The sequence below is a fragment of the Salvelinus namaycush genome, chromosome 8 (genome assembly GCF_016432855.1).
Source record: "Salvelinus namaycush isolate Seneca chromosome 8, SaNama_1.0, whole genome shotgun sequence".
NCBI lineage: Eukaryota > Metazoa > Chordata > Actinopteri > Salmoniformes > Salmonidae > Salvelinus > Salvelinus namaycush.
In genome coordinates, this window is record NC_052314.1 from 18,754,567 (window position 1) to 18,771,122 (window position 16,556).

At 42.9% G+C, this 16,556-nt stretch overlaps 1 protein-coding gene across 2 annotated transcripts in view; it reads right to left on the bottom strand.

Annotated features, from left to right (window-relative positions):
- LOC120052476 (long-chain-fatty-acid--CoA ligase ACSBG2-like) overlaps positions 1–16,556 on the bottom strand; it is a 48,917-nt gene that overhangs the window by 25,370 nt on the left and 6,991 nt on the right. The window contains exon 1 of one of the 2 annotated variants that reach the window (XM_038999409.1): positions 5,689–5,803. The exons of the other annotated variant lie outside the window; for it this stretch is intronic. Within the exon in view, the coding sequence (XP_038855337.1) occupies positions 5,689–5,695 (7 nt within the window). The 5' untranslated portion in view covers positions 5,696–5,803. Of the gene's footprint in view, positions 1–5,688; positions 5,804–16,556 lie in introns of those variants that run through there. 2 annotated transcript variants of the gene reach the window in all.

Consider the following 16,556-nt stretch of genomic DNA (forward strand, 5'->3'; position numbering starts at 1 on the left):
CTTTCAGCCAAAACAAATGATACCCTGATGAAGACAGCTTGTCTGTCGAAACATTGATTATTAGGTTATGAAATTATTGCATTTGAGCTCCTTGAGTGTGCGGCTCTCCTTTTCTTTTAAGTGTTCTACTCCACTAGCCAGCACCTCGCCTAAACAGGTGTGGGTTTCTCGCCTCCAGATTAGCCAAAACAAATTAACCATGTTTATTCAATGTGGTCCTTTCCTAAAATCAGTAGAAGCCTCAATTAACATTTAGGCCTAATCGTGTTATGAAACCCCCTTTCAGAGATATAAAGTAATGTGAACACATGACGACAGCAGAGGTTGCAGAAGATGGACTCATTTGGCTGGCTTGTTCATCCTCTGGTTATTGAAATTCAATGGCTCCATCTGTGTGAAAGAGACTCAAACAGAGCACAGTTTGGCCCCGTTGATGATCCGTTTGTTCCATTGTGGGAAGTAACGCAAGAGGGGGAGAGCTGAGCAGAGCGCACGTCCCATTTCTGTAACCAACACGGTACAGGAAACATGTCAGCGCTGTAGAACAATAACCACGTAACCCCGGCCCACTCTCCATTATCGACTCTGTCCCCTTGCTGGAGAGCCAACACCGGCTGAGGTCCTGTTTATCTAGGACTGGCTCTGTGCATTAAACACATACAAGCTGAGTACAATTAAGCAGGAGGAAAGAAAACCTCCATGGGGAGATCACAAAGCAGAAACATTCTCCTGAGCCAGGGACAGGGTGCAGCAAACCCTTAAAGCCCAGACAATTTCATAACCTGGTGTTGAGTGGTTGGTTGTACATTTTTTGAGATTGGTTTTAGTTACATTTGTACCTATGCGATTCATGGTTTATGGGATGTAGCTCAGCAGATCGATAGATTCTACCTCCCCGTTCCCTCTGACACTGTCGTTAACCTTGACAGACTTCAGCACATTACCCATTCCTGCAGAGCCTGGCTCAGCCAAGGAGGCAAATGCCATGGAGTGAGCTCACCGCTTGCACCCGACACAACCCCTACAATAGCTGCCATTGTACTCTTTTTCCTTCCACCAGTAACAGAGCAGCTGCAGATTCCCCATGGTCACACACTCAGACACAGCTGTGGCCAGGGTTCACGTTGCATGGCTGTAATGGATTATAGTGTGGGAGTTGTGTTGTGGTCCTTCGGAGGTTTGGAGGGGGTCGACATGCCTGCATTGAGCCCTCTGTCTGGGATGAGCCCCTTTGGCTGGGTCTCCAGCCTCAATGTTATCGGCATGTGTCTGCCACAACAGGGGTGGGTGCTAGGGCTGCACAATTATCCATATTGCATGGGGCTACAATATTTGAAACACCACTGTCTTTTTTAACTTTGAATGTATTGCTCAAGTTCTCGTTTGGCCACTTCTCAAATCACACATCACTCAAGCAGGCAGTTCCTCATGCTCAAGATTTACTCTGCAATACATGCGTTGACCAAACAAGAACCTAAAAGCTTTCCACTTTGCTTCCACGTTTTCTATATTATACTATTCATGTGTAACTTGCTCTCTGCAAAACACTAGTTAGTTGGTCTAAGCAAGTTGTAAATGTGCATTAAAAAAAATTGTATTAGCGCCTAATGCTAATTTCTAGCTAGCACTGAGATAGAAAACGTTTCCTAGCAAGGTTTGCCCTATAATACAGGCCGTTACCAGTGGTGGAGTATATCAGCATTGTTTGTGCAAATCAAATTTTATTTGTCACATACACATGGTCAGCAGATGTTAATGCGAGTGTAGCGAAATGCTTGTTCTTCTAGTTCCGACCATGCAGTAATATCTAACAAGTAATCTAACAAAATAGCTCATTCTTGAGAAGAAAATGCAAAGAATATTCTAAAATCTGTCTGAATGTACCCATCTACACTGCTCAAAAAAATAAAGGGAACACTTAAACAACACAATGTAACTCCAAGTCAATCACACTTCTGTGAAATCAAACTGTCCACTTAGGAAGCAACACTGATTGACAATAAATTTCACATGCTGTTGTGCAAATGGAATAGACAGCAGATGGAAATTATAGGCAATTAGCAAGACACCCCCAATAAAGGAGTGGTTCTGCAGGTGGTGACCACAGACCACTTCTCAGTTCCTATGCTTCCTGGCTGATGTTTTGGTCACTTTTGAATGCTGGCGGTGCTTTCACTCTAGTGGTAGCATGAGACGGAGTCTACAACCCACGCAAGTGGCTCAGGTAGTGCAGCTCATCCAGGATGGCACATCAATGCGAGCTGTGGCAAGAAGGTTTGCTGTGTCTGTCAGCGTAGTGTCCAGAGCATGGAGGCGCTACCAGGAGACAGGCCAGTACATCAGGAGACGTGGAGGAGGCCATAGGAGGGCAACAACCCAGCAGCAGGGCCGCTCCCTCCGCCTTTGTGCAAGGAGGAGCACTGCCAGAGCCCTGCAAAATGACCTCCAGCAGGCCACAAATGTGTATGTGTCTGCTCAAACGGTCAGAAACAGACTCCATGAGGGTGGTATGAGGGCCCGACGTCCACAGGTGGGGGTTGTGCTTACAGCCCTACACCGTGCAGGACGTTTGGCATTTGCCAGAGAACACCAAGATTGGCAAATTTGCCACTGGCGCCCTGTGCTCTTCACAGATGAAAGCAGGTTCACACTGAGCACATGTGACAGACGTGACAGAGTCTGGAGACGCCGTGGAGAACGTTCTGCTGCCTGTAACATCCTCCAGCATGACCGGTTTGACGGTGGGTCAGTCATGGTGTGGGGTGGCATTTCTTTGGGGGGGCCGCACAGCCCTACATGGGCTTGCCAGAGGTAGCCTGACTGCCATTAGGTACCGAGATGAGATCCTCAGACCCCTTGTGAGACCATATGCTGGTGCGGTTGGCCCTGGGTTCCTCCTAATGCAAGACAATGCTAGACCTCATGTGGCTCGAGTGTGTCAGCAGTTCCTGCAAGAGGAAGGCATTGATGCTATGGACTGGCCCGCCCGTTCCCCAGACCTGAATCCATTTGAGCACATCTGGGACATGTCTCGCTCCATCCACCAACGCCACGTTGCACCACAGACTGTCCAGGAGTTGGCGGATGCTTTAGTCAAGGTCTGGGAGGAGATCCCTCAGGAGACCATCCGCCACCTCACCAGGAGCATGCCCAGGCGTTGTAGGGAGGTCATACAGGCACGTGGAGGCCACACACACTACTGAGCCTCATTTTGACTTGTTTTAAGGACATTACATCAAAGTTGGATCAGCCTGTAGTGTGGTTTTCCACTTTAATTTTGAGTGTGACTCCAAATCCAGACCTCCATGGGTTGATAAATTTGATTTCCATTGATAATTATTGTGTGATTTTGTTGTCAGCACATTCAACTATGTAAAGAAAAAAGTATTTAATAAGAATATTTCATTCATTCAGATCTAGGATGTGTTATTTTAGTGTTCCCTTTATTTTTTTGAGCAGTGTATTTAAATCCAAATCAGGGTCCCATGGGAAACACTGACCAACACTTTGGTTACTATTGTCACAACCATCTCCTCCCTTACTTTTCCATTCATCGTCATGGCAAACAAAACTGCATTCAAAGTGCCCACTCTATTCCAACCATAACATTTTTACTATTCCCTTTCTATGATTACGACAGTTCACTCAAGCATTGTGAACTATAATCGCAAGTAAAACCGTAATATTTGCTACAAAAATTGTGATTAAATTTTTTGCCCATATTGTGCAGTCCTACAGATCAGAAAAAGCTTGCTCACACGCCCCAACTATTTAACAAGAGAAGAGGTAGATGGCATCCTTGATCATTCTGAATGCTGCCTTTGGGATGATCCTCAGGCTGGAATGAGTGTTCCATTCCTCACCCACTCTTGTGATGTCACGTGACTTGACAAGTCTCACGCAGCAGCCCTATTAGACCAATTTATGTTCGGATGTGACGGAGCTAGTGTCACGTGCAATGATAGTTTGTTTCTCATCCCCACCAGCTGTCGACCAAGGCTGTGTATTATTTACCTTCACAATCTGAAGACCAATACAAGACCAGGGGAAAAATAAATTGAGGCACTTCCTCGTTGCATGATAGAAACCCATTTCCTTCTGTCCTGTTGATTTAGCCCTAACTAATGAAACTACACTGCTGTTAGGTGAGGTTTGTGGTCCTCAATTTGAATGGGTGGGGTCACCACCCGACCCAAAAGGAGCAGTTCATTACAATGCCTGAATGATGTTGCTCAACCCTGCTGATGACCTGCCAGGGAGATTCCCTCAATGCTCACTAGGTACGGCTCAGATGGATTTAGCATTGGGCTAGGGCTGTAGAATTAATCGAAATTACATCAGAATCGCAATATTAACGTGTGCAATATCCATATCACAAAACGCAGTCAGTTTTCATAGTTTACTTTGTTCTCTCCTCTTGGGGCTGATTTCCCCCCCCCCCCCCACAGCCCTCCTTGCTGTTAGATTCACTATAAGTTTACATGCTGTTCTGTTAGGTCAAATGCAGTCAACAGACTGTTACAAACAATGCTGCTTTCCACTTTGCTTCTTAATATAAATCATTGTATTTATATGATTCCAACAGTTCACCCAACTGTTTATACCCATATTGCATGTCAAATCACAATATTTGGTAAAAGAAAGAAATCACAATTACATTTTTGCCCATATCGTGCAGACATACATTGCGCACAGTTTCCTCACAATAGCAAATGACTGCCTCGTTGCAGTCAATTCGGAGAGGTTTAGGTCCCAAACAGTATGTCCAGTACACAACTGCCACATGATGTCCATTCAAAAACTGATTGCAACCATAGACTGTTTGACTGATTTGAGTAGAGGCCTTTCTTGAAAAAGCCACATCAAATATATTTTCAGAAACCAGCATTAACTGGTTAACATTAACATTAACTACAACAAATCCTCCCCAAAACTGGGCATCTCCAAAACCAAGCAGTGTTTCCCAACACACAACAAGCCCTCTCCCCACCCACACAGCACTTAAATACCCAACATTTTAGAGAATTTCAGATGCAAAGAAAGCACTTGCTACATTATTCAAATCCCTCGCCTTTCCTTCTCTCGCTCCGCCTGCCTCTCCTAGATGGCCAGCTCACCCTTCTGCCTGGACCTGTTTCCAAGGCTGCTCCAACACTGGGGGTGAATCAAGTTTCCATCAATCCATCCACCCAACTGCTGTTTCTGGCAGCAGCAGCCTAGCGAGGAGTCCCAGTAATGCTGGGGTTTCTTTCTTTCTGCCTCGCCCTACCCTGTCCTATTAGCTCTACATGTAGGGTTGGATGCTCCATCCCAGCCAGCAAGCAGGCACACATACCTGCTGACCACATGGGCTAGTGAGGTGGATGAACCAGTACCACATATCAGCCTTCATAGCTGTAGTATATAAATTGTTTTGAACTCAATAACGTAATATTAATCTACGAACTAAACCATACGAAGGACAATTCAAACTAACAGAGGGACTCAAATGTAAATACTGATAGTACACAGAAACCATCAGTCACACCTTTAAAGAGCCCAATGACGCTAGAGAAATGCCTTCCCATAAGCCAAAACCAGAAGATTATTGATATAAAGATAAAAAGCGTCAATTGACATAAGCAGTTGCCTGTCAGATTTAAGTGAAAGGGCTGAACATCTCATTCCAAATCATGTAGAAGGACTTACAGTGCATCCTAGTAGGCAAACTTCAGATTTCTTGTTTCAGTTCTGGTTGCCGGTTCTCTGGACTGCGTAAGCGTGCTTTGTATTCTGTCAGCCACTAGACACAAAATATGCTGGCCACTCAGTCTCCTCTGTAACACATCATTAATTTTCAAACTCTGAGTTTGTCCCTCCTCCAAAACCCCACCCTCTCAGCACTAGCTTCTTTCCTGCAGACATCCTTACACACTTCCCCCACTAGTATTCCAACACTACAGCCCATCTCATTGGCTGAAAGTGCTCACACCACAAGACTCGTCCCACATATAAGGTCACATCAGCCAAATGAATGCAAGGGGGAGGGGAATGGGTCTGCAGTCGGTTAAATTCCCTTTCCTCTCGCTTCTCTTGGATGATGCTGTGAGCGCCCCCCCCCCCACACACACACAATGCAGATATGACGGCGTGGGTTACTACAGGACAAGGAAGGGGGATTCATCTGGTTATCAGGCCAGGTTGCTATAGAGATCCAGCAGCTATGCTAGCTGAGCTTTGACTTTCCAGAGACTAAATGGATAATTTTGACTTGATTTATTTCACCTTTATTTAACCAGGTAGGCAAGGTTAAGAACAAGTTCTCATTTACAACTGCGACCTGGCAAAGATGAAGCAAAGCATTACGACAAAAACAACAGAGTTACAAACAAACGTACAGTCAATAACACAATCTATGTAGTGTGTGCAAATATAGAAGAGTAGGGAGGTAAGGCAATAAATAGGCCATAGAGGCGAAATAATTACAATTTAGCATTAACACTGGAGTTATAGATATGCAAGTAGAGATACTGGGGTGCAAAAGAGCAAGAGGATAAATAAAAATATGGGGAGGGGGTAGTTGGGTGTGCTATTTACAGATTGGCTGTGTACAGGTACAGTGATCGGTAAGCTGCTCTAACAGCTGATGCTTAAAGTTAGAGAGGGAGATAAGTCTCCATCTTCAGTGATTTTTGCAATTCGTTCCAGTCATTGGCAGCAGAGAACTGGAAGGAAAGGCGGCCAAAGGAAGTGTTGGCTTTGGGGATGACCAGTGAAATATACCTGCTGGAGTGCGTGTTACGAGTGGGTGTTGCGATGGTGATCAGTGAGCTGAGATAAGGCAGGGCTTACCTAGCAAAAACGTATGACCTGGAGCCAGAGGGTTTGGCGATGAGTATGAAGCGAGGGCCAGCCAACGAGAGCATACAGGTCGCAGTGGTGGGTAGTATATGGGGCTTTGGTGACAAAACGGATGGCACGGTGACAGACTACATCCAGTTTGCTGAGTAGAGTGTTGAGGCTATTTTGTAGATGACGTCACTGAAGTGAAGGATCGGTAGGACAGTCAGTTTTACGAGGATGTGTTTGGCAGCATAAGTGAAGGAGTCTGTTGCGAAATAGGAAGCCGATTCTAGATTTAATTTTGGATTGGAGATGCTTAATGTGAGTCTGGAAGGAGAGTTTACAGTCTAGCCAGACACCTAGGTATTTGTAGTTGTCCACATATTCTAAGTAAGAACCGTACAGAGTAGTGATGCTAGTCGGACGGGCAGCAATTGATTGAAGAGCATGCATTTAGTTGACCAGCATTTTAAGTCGGTTGGAGGCCACGGAAGGAGTGTTGGATGGCAATGAAGCTTATTTGGAGGTTTGTTAACAGTGTCCAAAAAAGGGCCAGGTGTATAAAGAATGGTGTAGTCTGCGTAGAGGTGGATCAGAGAATCACCAGCAGCAAGAGCGACATCATTGATATATACAGAGAAAAGAGTCCGAGAATTGAACCCCGTGGGACCCCCATAGAGACTGCCAGAGGTCCGGACAACAGGCCCTCCGATTTAACACACTGAACTCTAAGAAGTAGTTGGTGACCAAATAACATTGCCAGGAGGACATCCTTATCCTGCTGACCTAAACTCAGCAAAAAAAGAAAAACATTCCTTTTTCAGGACCCCGTCTTTCAAAGATATATTTTTTTTAGATCCATAGAACTTCACAGATCTCTATTGCAAAGGGTTTAAACACTGCTTCCCATGCTTGTTCAATGAACGATAAACAATTAATATACATGTGGAATGGTTGCTAAGACACTAACAGCTTACAGACTGTTGGCAATTAAGGCCACAGTTATGAAAACTTAGGACACTAAAGATGCCGTTCTACTGATGCTGAAAAACACCAAAAGAAAGATGCCCAGGGTCCCTGCTCATCTGCATGAATGTGCCTAAGGCATGCTGCAAGGACGCATGAGGACTGCAGATGTGGCCAGGGAAATAAACTGCAATGTCCGTACTGTGAGACGCCTAAGACAGCGCTACAGGGAGACAGGACGGACAGCTGATCGTCCTCGCAGTGGCAGACCACGTATAACAACACCTGCCCAGGATCGGTACATCTGAACATCACACCTGCGGGACAGGTACGGGATGGCAACAACAACTACCAGTTACACCAGGAATGCACAATCCCTCCATCAGTGCTCAGACTGTCTGCAATAGGCTGAGAGAGGTTGGACTGAGGGCTTGTAGGCCTGTTGTCTGGTGAGGACCTGCCTTACATCTCCGGCAACAACGTCGCCTATGGGTACAAACTCACCGTCACTGGACCAGACAGGACTGGCAAAAAGTGCTCTTCACTGACGAGTTGCTGTTGTGTCTCACCAGGGGTGATGGTCGGATTCGTGTTTATCGTCGAAGAAATGAGCATTACACCAAGGCCTGTACTCTGGAGGGGGATCGATTTGGAGGTAGAGGGTCCGTCATGGTCTGGGGCGGTGTGTCACAGCATCATCGGATTGAGCTTGTTGTCATTGCAGGAAATCAACGCTGTGCGTTACAGGGAATCCATCCTCCTCCCTCATGTGGTACCCTTCCTGCAGGCTCATCCTAACATGACCCTCCAGCATGACAATGCCACAAGCCATACTGCTAGTTCTGTTTGTGATTTCCTGCAAGACAGGAATGTCAGTGTTCTTCCATGCCCAGCGAAGAGCCCAGATCTCAATCCCATTGAGCAAGTCTGGGACCAGTTGGATAGGAGGGTGAGGGCTAGGGCCATTCCCCCCAGAAATGTCCGGGAACTTGCAGGTGCCTTGATGGAAGAGTGGGGTAACATCTCACAGCAAGAAAGGGCAAATATAGTGCAGTCCATGAGGAGATGCACTGCAGTGCTTAATGCAGCTGGTGGCCACACCAGATACTGACTGTTACTTTTGATTTTGACCCCCCCTTTGTTCAGGGGACACATTATTCAATTTCTGTTAGTCACATGTCTGTGGAACTTGTTCAGTTTATTTCTCAGTTGTTGAATCTTGTTATGTTCATACAAATATTTTTACTTGTTAGGTTTGCTGAAAATAAACGCAGTTGACAGTGAGAGGACATTTCTTTTTTTGATGAGTTTAGTTACTGTTGCTTCATCAAATAATTAACCAGAACTACTGGCGCCTTTGGTCTTTCATCAGTTACATATACTTTTATAGGAGTTTATATTGCTTGTAGTTAAAAAAAAAAATCCACCCACTAATAACTCATTCGCCACAAAAAAAAACTAATGTTTAAGGCCCAATACACTAGAATGAGTCTCAGGAGTGAATTCACTCAAATTTAACAGAATAGGTGCAAACAGAAAAATAATTACAGGAGAATTAGACAATTTTGTCATCACTGCTGCAGGCGAAGAGTTAGGTCAGACAGACGGTTAATAACAGACAAATTTATGTCAAACCGTTCGTCCCCTCAAAGTTAATACAAACTTTTGATGGTAAAAAGTCAGGAGAGTTTCATACATAAAACTAAGAACAAAACTATGGAGGCTCTCCATTGTTAACGTATGAACACCATTGAAAAAACATTGGCCTACTCGTTTTTGAAGGATACAAAATCTGTCTGTACGGCCCCTTACAAATCTTCTAGACTAGGGGTGTGCCGAGTACTCGGGCAAAACCAGCATCGTAATGGATATGATTAAATATGATTATGACCAGTATTTTTTGTAATTATCTGTGATGGGAAAACAGTAATCCGCATATTTCACTCAGTGTGAAGAGCTATTGGCTAGTTATTCTGTCTGCAAAGGAATGGGCGGGGTATTGTTTGAGCCTGCTACAACAAATTGCATTAAAACGAGCCGCTCTTCCTCTGTGGCGCGTCTCTAAGTCTCCCCTTCTCCAAACATTGTGTAGGAATCCGAATCTGTAGCTAGTCATTGTTGTTCAATCTAGTTATTTCCTGTTGACTTTGCTGAAGCCATATTCTTGTATTTATCTGTCTACTTCGCGTAGTTTAGTAAGCCTACTTTGTCGGTCCTTATTATTCCATTGCTAATGATGTCTGACATTATGTCGCGATCCAAGCCCATGCTTGCTATTATTTATTCTCACCCAGGCATGTTTACAGAGCAACACATCAGAGAATAAAAATGACAAAATATAGATTGTACAGATGTGACATATCAGGAGAGAAAAGTTTTGCTCCTCTTAAAAGTTAAACAATATATGGAGCAAGCGAATTAGCCTACCTTCATCTAAATCTGTGTCTGGAATAAATGCATTCAGGCATTAGGCTATTTATTTGCATAATTTGTTAATTGAATAGGAAAGTAAATCGTGTGTATTTTCATATGTTGGGGTCGTTTAGGAACATAACGATGCGCTCTGAGATGCACTCAGTGAGAGCAGTATTGCACACTATACTGAGTTATGATGGTTAGAATTAAAGACCTGTTGAGTTAACTGTTCGTTAAGCACCCCTGTTCCATCGAGGAGGGATCTCAGAACTGTAATGTACATTCTGCTTTCAACTGACTTATCTGAAATAATCTAGAGCAGGGGTAATCAACTCTTACCCCACGAGGTCCGGAGCCTGCTAGTTTTCTGTTCTACCTGATAATTAACTGCACCCACCTGGTGTCCCAGGTTGAAATCAGTCCCTGGAGGGAACTGATTTCAATGTCCAGAGTTGAGTGTGAGGGGTCTAGGTAGGGGTATGCCGATCTCGTCATACTCGTAATCATATCCATTTTATCACACTTGATATTCGTAATCGGATTTACTCGTGATCGGAAGTGCCCTTTTTTAAAATGCCGGTAAAGCCTATAGCTAGTGATAGGACGATTGATACCGAAGCTCCGTTACGGTCTTCAAAGCACTACTGATCCGATACAATGTAATGATGCTCGTTTCAAAGTAACATTATCGCGTGATCAATGACGTCTGAAGCTTTGCTTGATCACCGTGCATTTTCAAACTGCTTGTTGAGAAATACGAGATCGCACTGATTTCGCAGTAGTACCGGGGGTGCCATCTTTGATTCCAAGTTGTTTTCAAACACTGACCTCTACTGGACACCGTACTTAGAAATCTAGTTAGGATTTTTTGTTAAATAAGTGCACTTGAACTGTAGTGCAGCAGGTAAGATTGGGGGACCATAGAACACTCAAACAGGGTATGGGGTCAAATCCCAGGGAAGGCACCATTTAAAAAATATTTAATGTGAAATCTAACTTCCTGCACATTGTTGTTCAAATAATTGGTTTTATTTAGTAGAATATAAGCTCGTCTTAAGCATCCTAAATGCCATAGATTTCGTTTTTCAAAAATAGTAAACTTGAAGGCAAAAAAAGGGAAGCACAATGTAAGATGCAAACCTGTTATTCTAAAGCCTTCTTCACACTGCAGTTAATGCTCAAAGCAGTTTTGTTTTTCAAATCTGTTTTGGACTACTGAATGTCACTCAGAAGTTATGTAGCAAGCTAAGGTGACAATGCCTGCCATGGACGTTTCCCAGTTGCTTTGAATGTTCAAACTCATTAGGGTAAGAACGTCTTATTCTTTGAGGCTTTAAGTGATCCAACTTTCAAAACACGTCATTTTTGGCTAGACAGCAGTCAACTAGCTAGCTGCTTAGCTCTCTAGCATATTCACTAATTTGACAACAACAAGTTAGTTAGCTACCACATGTTCTTTTCAAACTGTCAGAGTAGCTAGCAAGCAACAAGATATGCTAAATAAGTCTGAAAACCACTCGGGGCAAATAAATCAGACAAGTCACATGACCAGGAATGAGATTTGTATCTGACTTCAAACCACCTACGAAGGTAGTTTGAAATGTGGCTTGAAATATCCTATTCCATGTGATTTTTGGCTGTTCAGACTGCAGGAAAAATAATAGATTCAAATTGCATATGCAAATAAATAGGATGAGCCACTTAAAACTGCCAATGTGAACAAGGCTTAACTGATTGTAGGCTACTAAGGCCTGCGACTAACCACTGTGCCATGGAGTTTGATGAATATTGTGGTGGGTGGGGTGGGCAGGGCACTTTTGAACATCTAGCCTCTGCCGGATGTTCCAGTTTTCAGGGGAAATGGAAAGAGCCTGTGACAACTTCCACTTTTGGACGTTATCAAGTCGACACTCCATCTGAAAACTACATTAACTGGATTGGTTGAGCAGTGTAGAAGATAAACTTCCAACTGTTTTCTCATCAAGACCAGTATGTAGGAGATCTAGTTTCAGACGTTTCTTTTATGCCTGCTACGTTAGGTTCGTTAACATCAAACACATTTATTGCTGACGCGCAGATGTCACTAATGGGCATTGAGTTAAGCTCAGAGTAATGAACTGTTTTTTTGGCAAAATTTGCTGCAAGCCTCAAAGGCTTCACTAATCATAACCAAAGTTCGTCCTATTAACCACTGGTTGACAAAAGTTCCAAATAGTTTGCAAATGCCAAAGCCATCGTTTTACCCAAGGGGCAAGCTGGTCACTGTCAAATATATAGCTTACATAGACTTACTGTGCACTTCTGTGCACATTTTCACCCTGTCCACTCTCGCATACCTTTACTTCTGCCGTTCAGTTACCTATTTCTAACATCACAACAGTCTCATCTATGAACAAGCATACACACAACCAACACTGCTTTATTCAATAGCATACAAAAGCCTGCCAAGAAAACAGCCCAGTTGACATCTTCAGACCTAACCTCGTCCCTAGGCTCAATTGTAGAGCCCAATAAAATCCTTGATGCGAAGAACGCAGACGGTTCACGGAATCCAGACATTAAAATGGAATTCAACAATAAATGGAATTGAACTCAGCAGAAATCAGCTAAACGCATTTGTCATGTGAGGATCCGAATGGGTCAGATCAGCTTGGCAATGGATGACAGTAACCAGACCTTCTCTCACCGACAGAAGAGGGGAGGGAACTGTGTCAGTTTGACAGCTCATACCCTGTCATAAATTAACAGAGAGGAGATCCTGAGAGGTCTCAGGATCAACCAAAGGAATGGCTTTGTTAAACTCTCTGGGGTAGGTGGGACGCAATCGTCCCACCTGGCCAATAGCCAGGGAAAATACAGAGCGCCATATTCAAATAAAATTATATAAAACTCAAACTTTCATTAAATCACACATGTAAGATACCAAATTAAAGCTACACTCGTTGTGAATCCAGTCAACATGTCAGATTTCAAAAAGGCTTTTCGGCAAAAGCATAAGATGCTATTATCTGATGATAGCACAACAGTAAACAAAGAGAGTAGCATATTTCAACACTGCATGCACGACACAAAACGCAGAAATAAAAATATAACTCATGCCTTACCTTTGACGAACTTCTTTTGTTGGCACTCCAATATGTCCCATAAACATCACAAATGGTCCTTTTGTTCGATTAATTCCGTCGATATATATCCAAAATGTCAATTTATTTGGTGCGTTTCATCCAGAAAAACAGTTTCCAACTTGCGCAACGTCACTACAAAATATCTCAAAAGTTACATGTAAACTTTACCAAAACATTTCAAACTACTTTTGTAACACAACGTTAGGTATTTTTAAACGTTAATAATCGATCAAATTGAAGACGGGATGATCTGTGTTCAATACAAAAAGAAAAACTGACGCAACTTTTCTGGTAATGTGCCTCAAACAATTTACTTCAAGTGACTCTCATTTAAGATGGCCATACTTCTTCAGTACACAAAGGAAAAACCTCAACCAATTTCCAAAGACTGGTGACATCCAGTGGAAGCGGTAGGAACTGCAAACAAGTTCCTTAGAAATCTGGTGTCCCAATGAAAACTCATTGAAAAGACAGTGACCTAAAAAAAAATGGTTTGTCCTCTGGGTTTTGCCTGCTACATAAGTTCTGTTATACTCACAGACATGATTCAAACAGTTTTAGAAACGTCTGAGTGTTTTCTATCCAAATCTAATAATATGCATATCTTATATTCTGGGGATGAGTAACAGGCAGTTGAATTTGGGCATGCTATTTATCCAAAAGTGAAAATGCTTCCTCCTACCCCGAAGAAGTTCACAGGCTTTTCCCACCAAAACTCTAACACGTTCAACAAGTGAATACTGGAACAATATTTCTAACATAATATTAATGTTGGGAATGGTCGGAGAAAACTAATGTCATATTGGTTTTTATTTTGTGATGTCAATAAAAAGGTTAAAGGAAATACTGTAACTTGGAAAGTACATCCCCTTTATCTGTCAAGCTTCCACCCTTAACGTTGTATATGAAATATGATGAAAGTATTTCTTGAGATAGGAATGATTTTAGGAGCCATAAATTCTCTTGTCTTCTACAAACTGTGCAAAGTAATTAGCCACGCCCCGAGTGAGGTTAGAGCGCATGTCAGCCTGATGGAACCGCCCATTTCGAAAGACAGCATAAAATAGGTTAAGAATTAACATTAGACCAGAAAAGAGTGGAGTGTAGCTACACGTTTGAAATAGTTGGAACTTTGAACCTCAACATGAGGTGAAGAAAAATAAAACTCACCTCCCAGACCAAAACATCGCCAGGCTGCAGCTGCGCATGTAAAGTGGTTTAAACTCTGACTATCAACAGGAGGTGGAGAGGAGAAAACTCCCCTCTCTGACAATTACTGGTACGGCTGATTAGCTGTCCTAAGCCAAATATCTAGAAAAGCACATTTTAGTGGGACCATCCTACTACTCTTCAAATCCTCCTACTGTACTACTCTTCTCAAATTACCATAGTATGCTACTCTCAGAGGGAACCATCGACACGGCTGGCTAGCTTATCTTCCGAGGAGAATCTTCCAGAGTGAACAACAGTAGAAGATGGGAAAGGGGAGACCCCGTTCTGACAATCAGAGAGCCATACAAGCATGCTGCTGAAAGGCCAACAACATTCCTAAGGAGGGCTGGTTCCGACAGAGACAAAGGGCGAACAAAGGCACTCGCATGTAAATACATTCATGATTTCTTATTCCAAACGGGCGGCGGTTCGTGTGTAAAGTATACGATTACTGTGAGAAGTGTCTAAAATGTATCAACGATAAGTGTCTTTTTCTCACTCCATGTCATTGTGTAACAAGCTGCCATGTGGTCAGTCCACTAGGGACCTTTTTCTCATGCATTAAGTGTGTTTATTCTGTGTCATTATTTAGTTAGCTAGTAAATAAATAAACCCATTTGTGTAGTACTGAATCATAAGGCTGGGGTTTTTGCAGATCCAAGAAGGTTACGACTGTTCAGAATGATGATATAAGAGGTTATGATTAATATCTTGACTGTTTTATGGATGTAATAGGTAAAGACCTTTAGAGTTTAAGTCGGGCGATGGTAACTCTAAAACAACCACTCATGGTGCCACAAATCCTAATGAGTTAATTGTTACATGATAAAAAATATATATATAATAAAAAAATAAAAACAGGTAACAATTAAACATAGCTGATTTAATAAATAACAATCAGATTAATGAAAGTAAATTCACGATATATTGAACTTTAGAAAATGCAGTAATTTGCCTAAGTTAAAAAGACAAGAACAAAACACAAAAGTGATGAGTATTTTCCTGCAACTTTTTGAGCACAGGTATCCCCGTGTGTGTGTGTGTGTGTGTGTGTGTGTGTGTGTGTGTGTGTGTGTGGTGCGTGAGTGAGTGAGTGTATTTCTAGACTTTGGGTAGCTATTAGCAATGAGGCTAATGACAACAGTCTTCTGGTAGAGATACAAAGGCTTTCCAAAAACTCTTCTGAATGAAATGTTAACTAAAGTAGCCTATGCCTACCTGGCAGAATGATATCATGATTATTGGCATCAATCCAGTGGCCATTTGTTTTGCAAACTCTGCAATCACATGAGCGCTACAGAAACGTTGCTAACCAAACAACACATTTTATAGGGCCCTACAATTGCTACTACATATAGAGCCTGGTAATACTGCAACAAAGTGGGACTTGAAAGGGGCGCTGCTTAAAACAGACGGGAGAGGGAGTGGGATGAAAATCGTTAATCAAAATAAATGTTTTCACATTGACCATATTTTTGTGAAGGCCAATTGATTTGGAGTTAGTGCATATAAAGTTTGTGAAATCTATTTCTAAGACACAAACTTTCCGATTTTCCGTACTCACTTGTGCTGCTGGCGCCTTGAAGTCCACAGTGTTGGGGGGGGGGGGGGGGGGGGGGGGGTTCTAAGGGGTTGTTAGATGGCGATGACAGGGATCAGCCAATTAAAATCTGCGGTCGTTTCATCTGCCCCCGCCATAGCATCCATTCAAGTCCCTTTCTGAGGCGCTGTAAAACCAGATGGGTTTGACAGAGATCTCGTCCACCGGCCAGATTTCTTCTGACTAATTCTGCAAATATTTGATTATAACACATACCCTCCCCCTTTCATACTCTGGTCACAAGCAGGTAGGGTTGCAAAGATTCCACCAAATTCCAGGGCTTAAATTCATCAAAAAAAGTTAGCTTATAACAGTGAACCTTTTTTGTGGGATACACAAGGCAATTCTAGGTCTTGTGGCATATTCTGGTTAAACTATCCAAAATTCAATGGAATTACAACCCTCTGCATGCACAG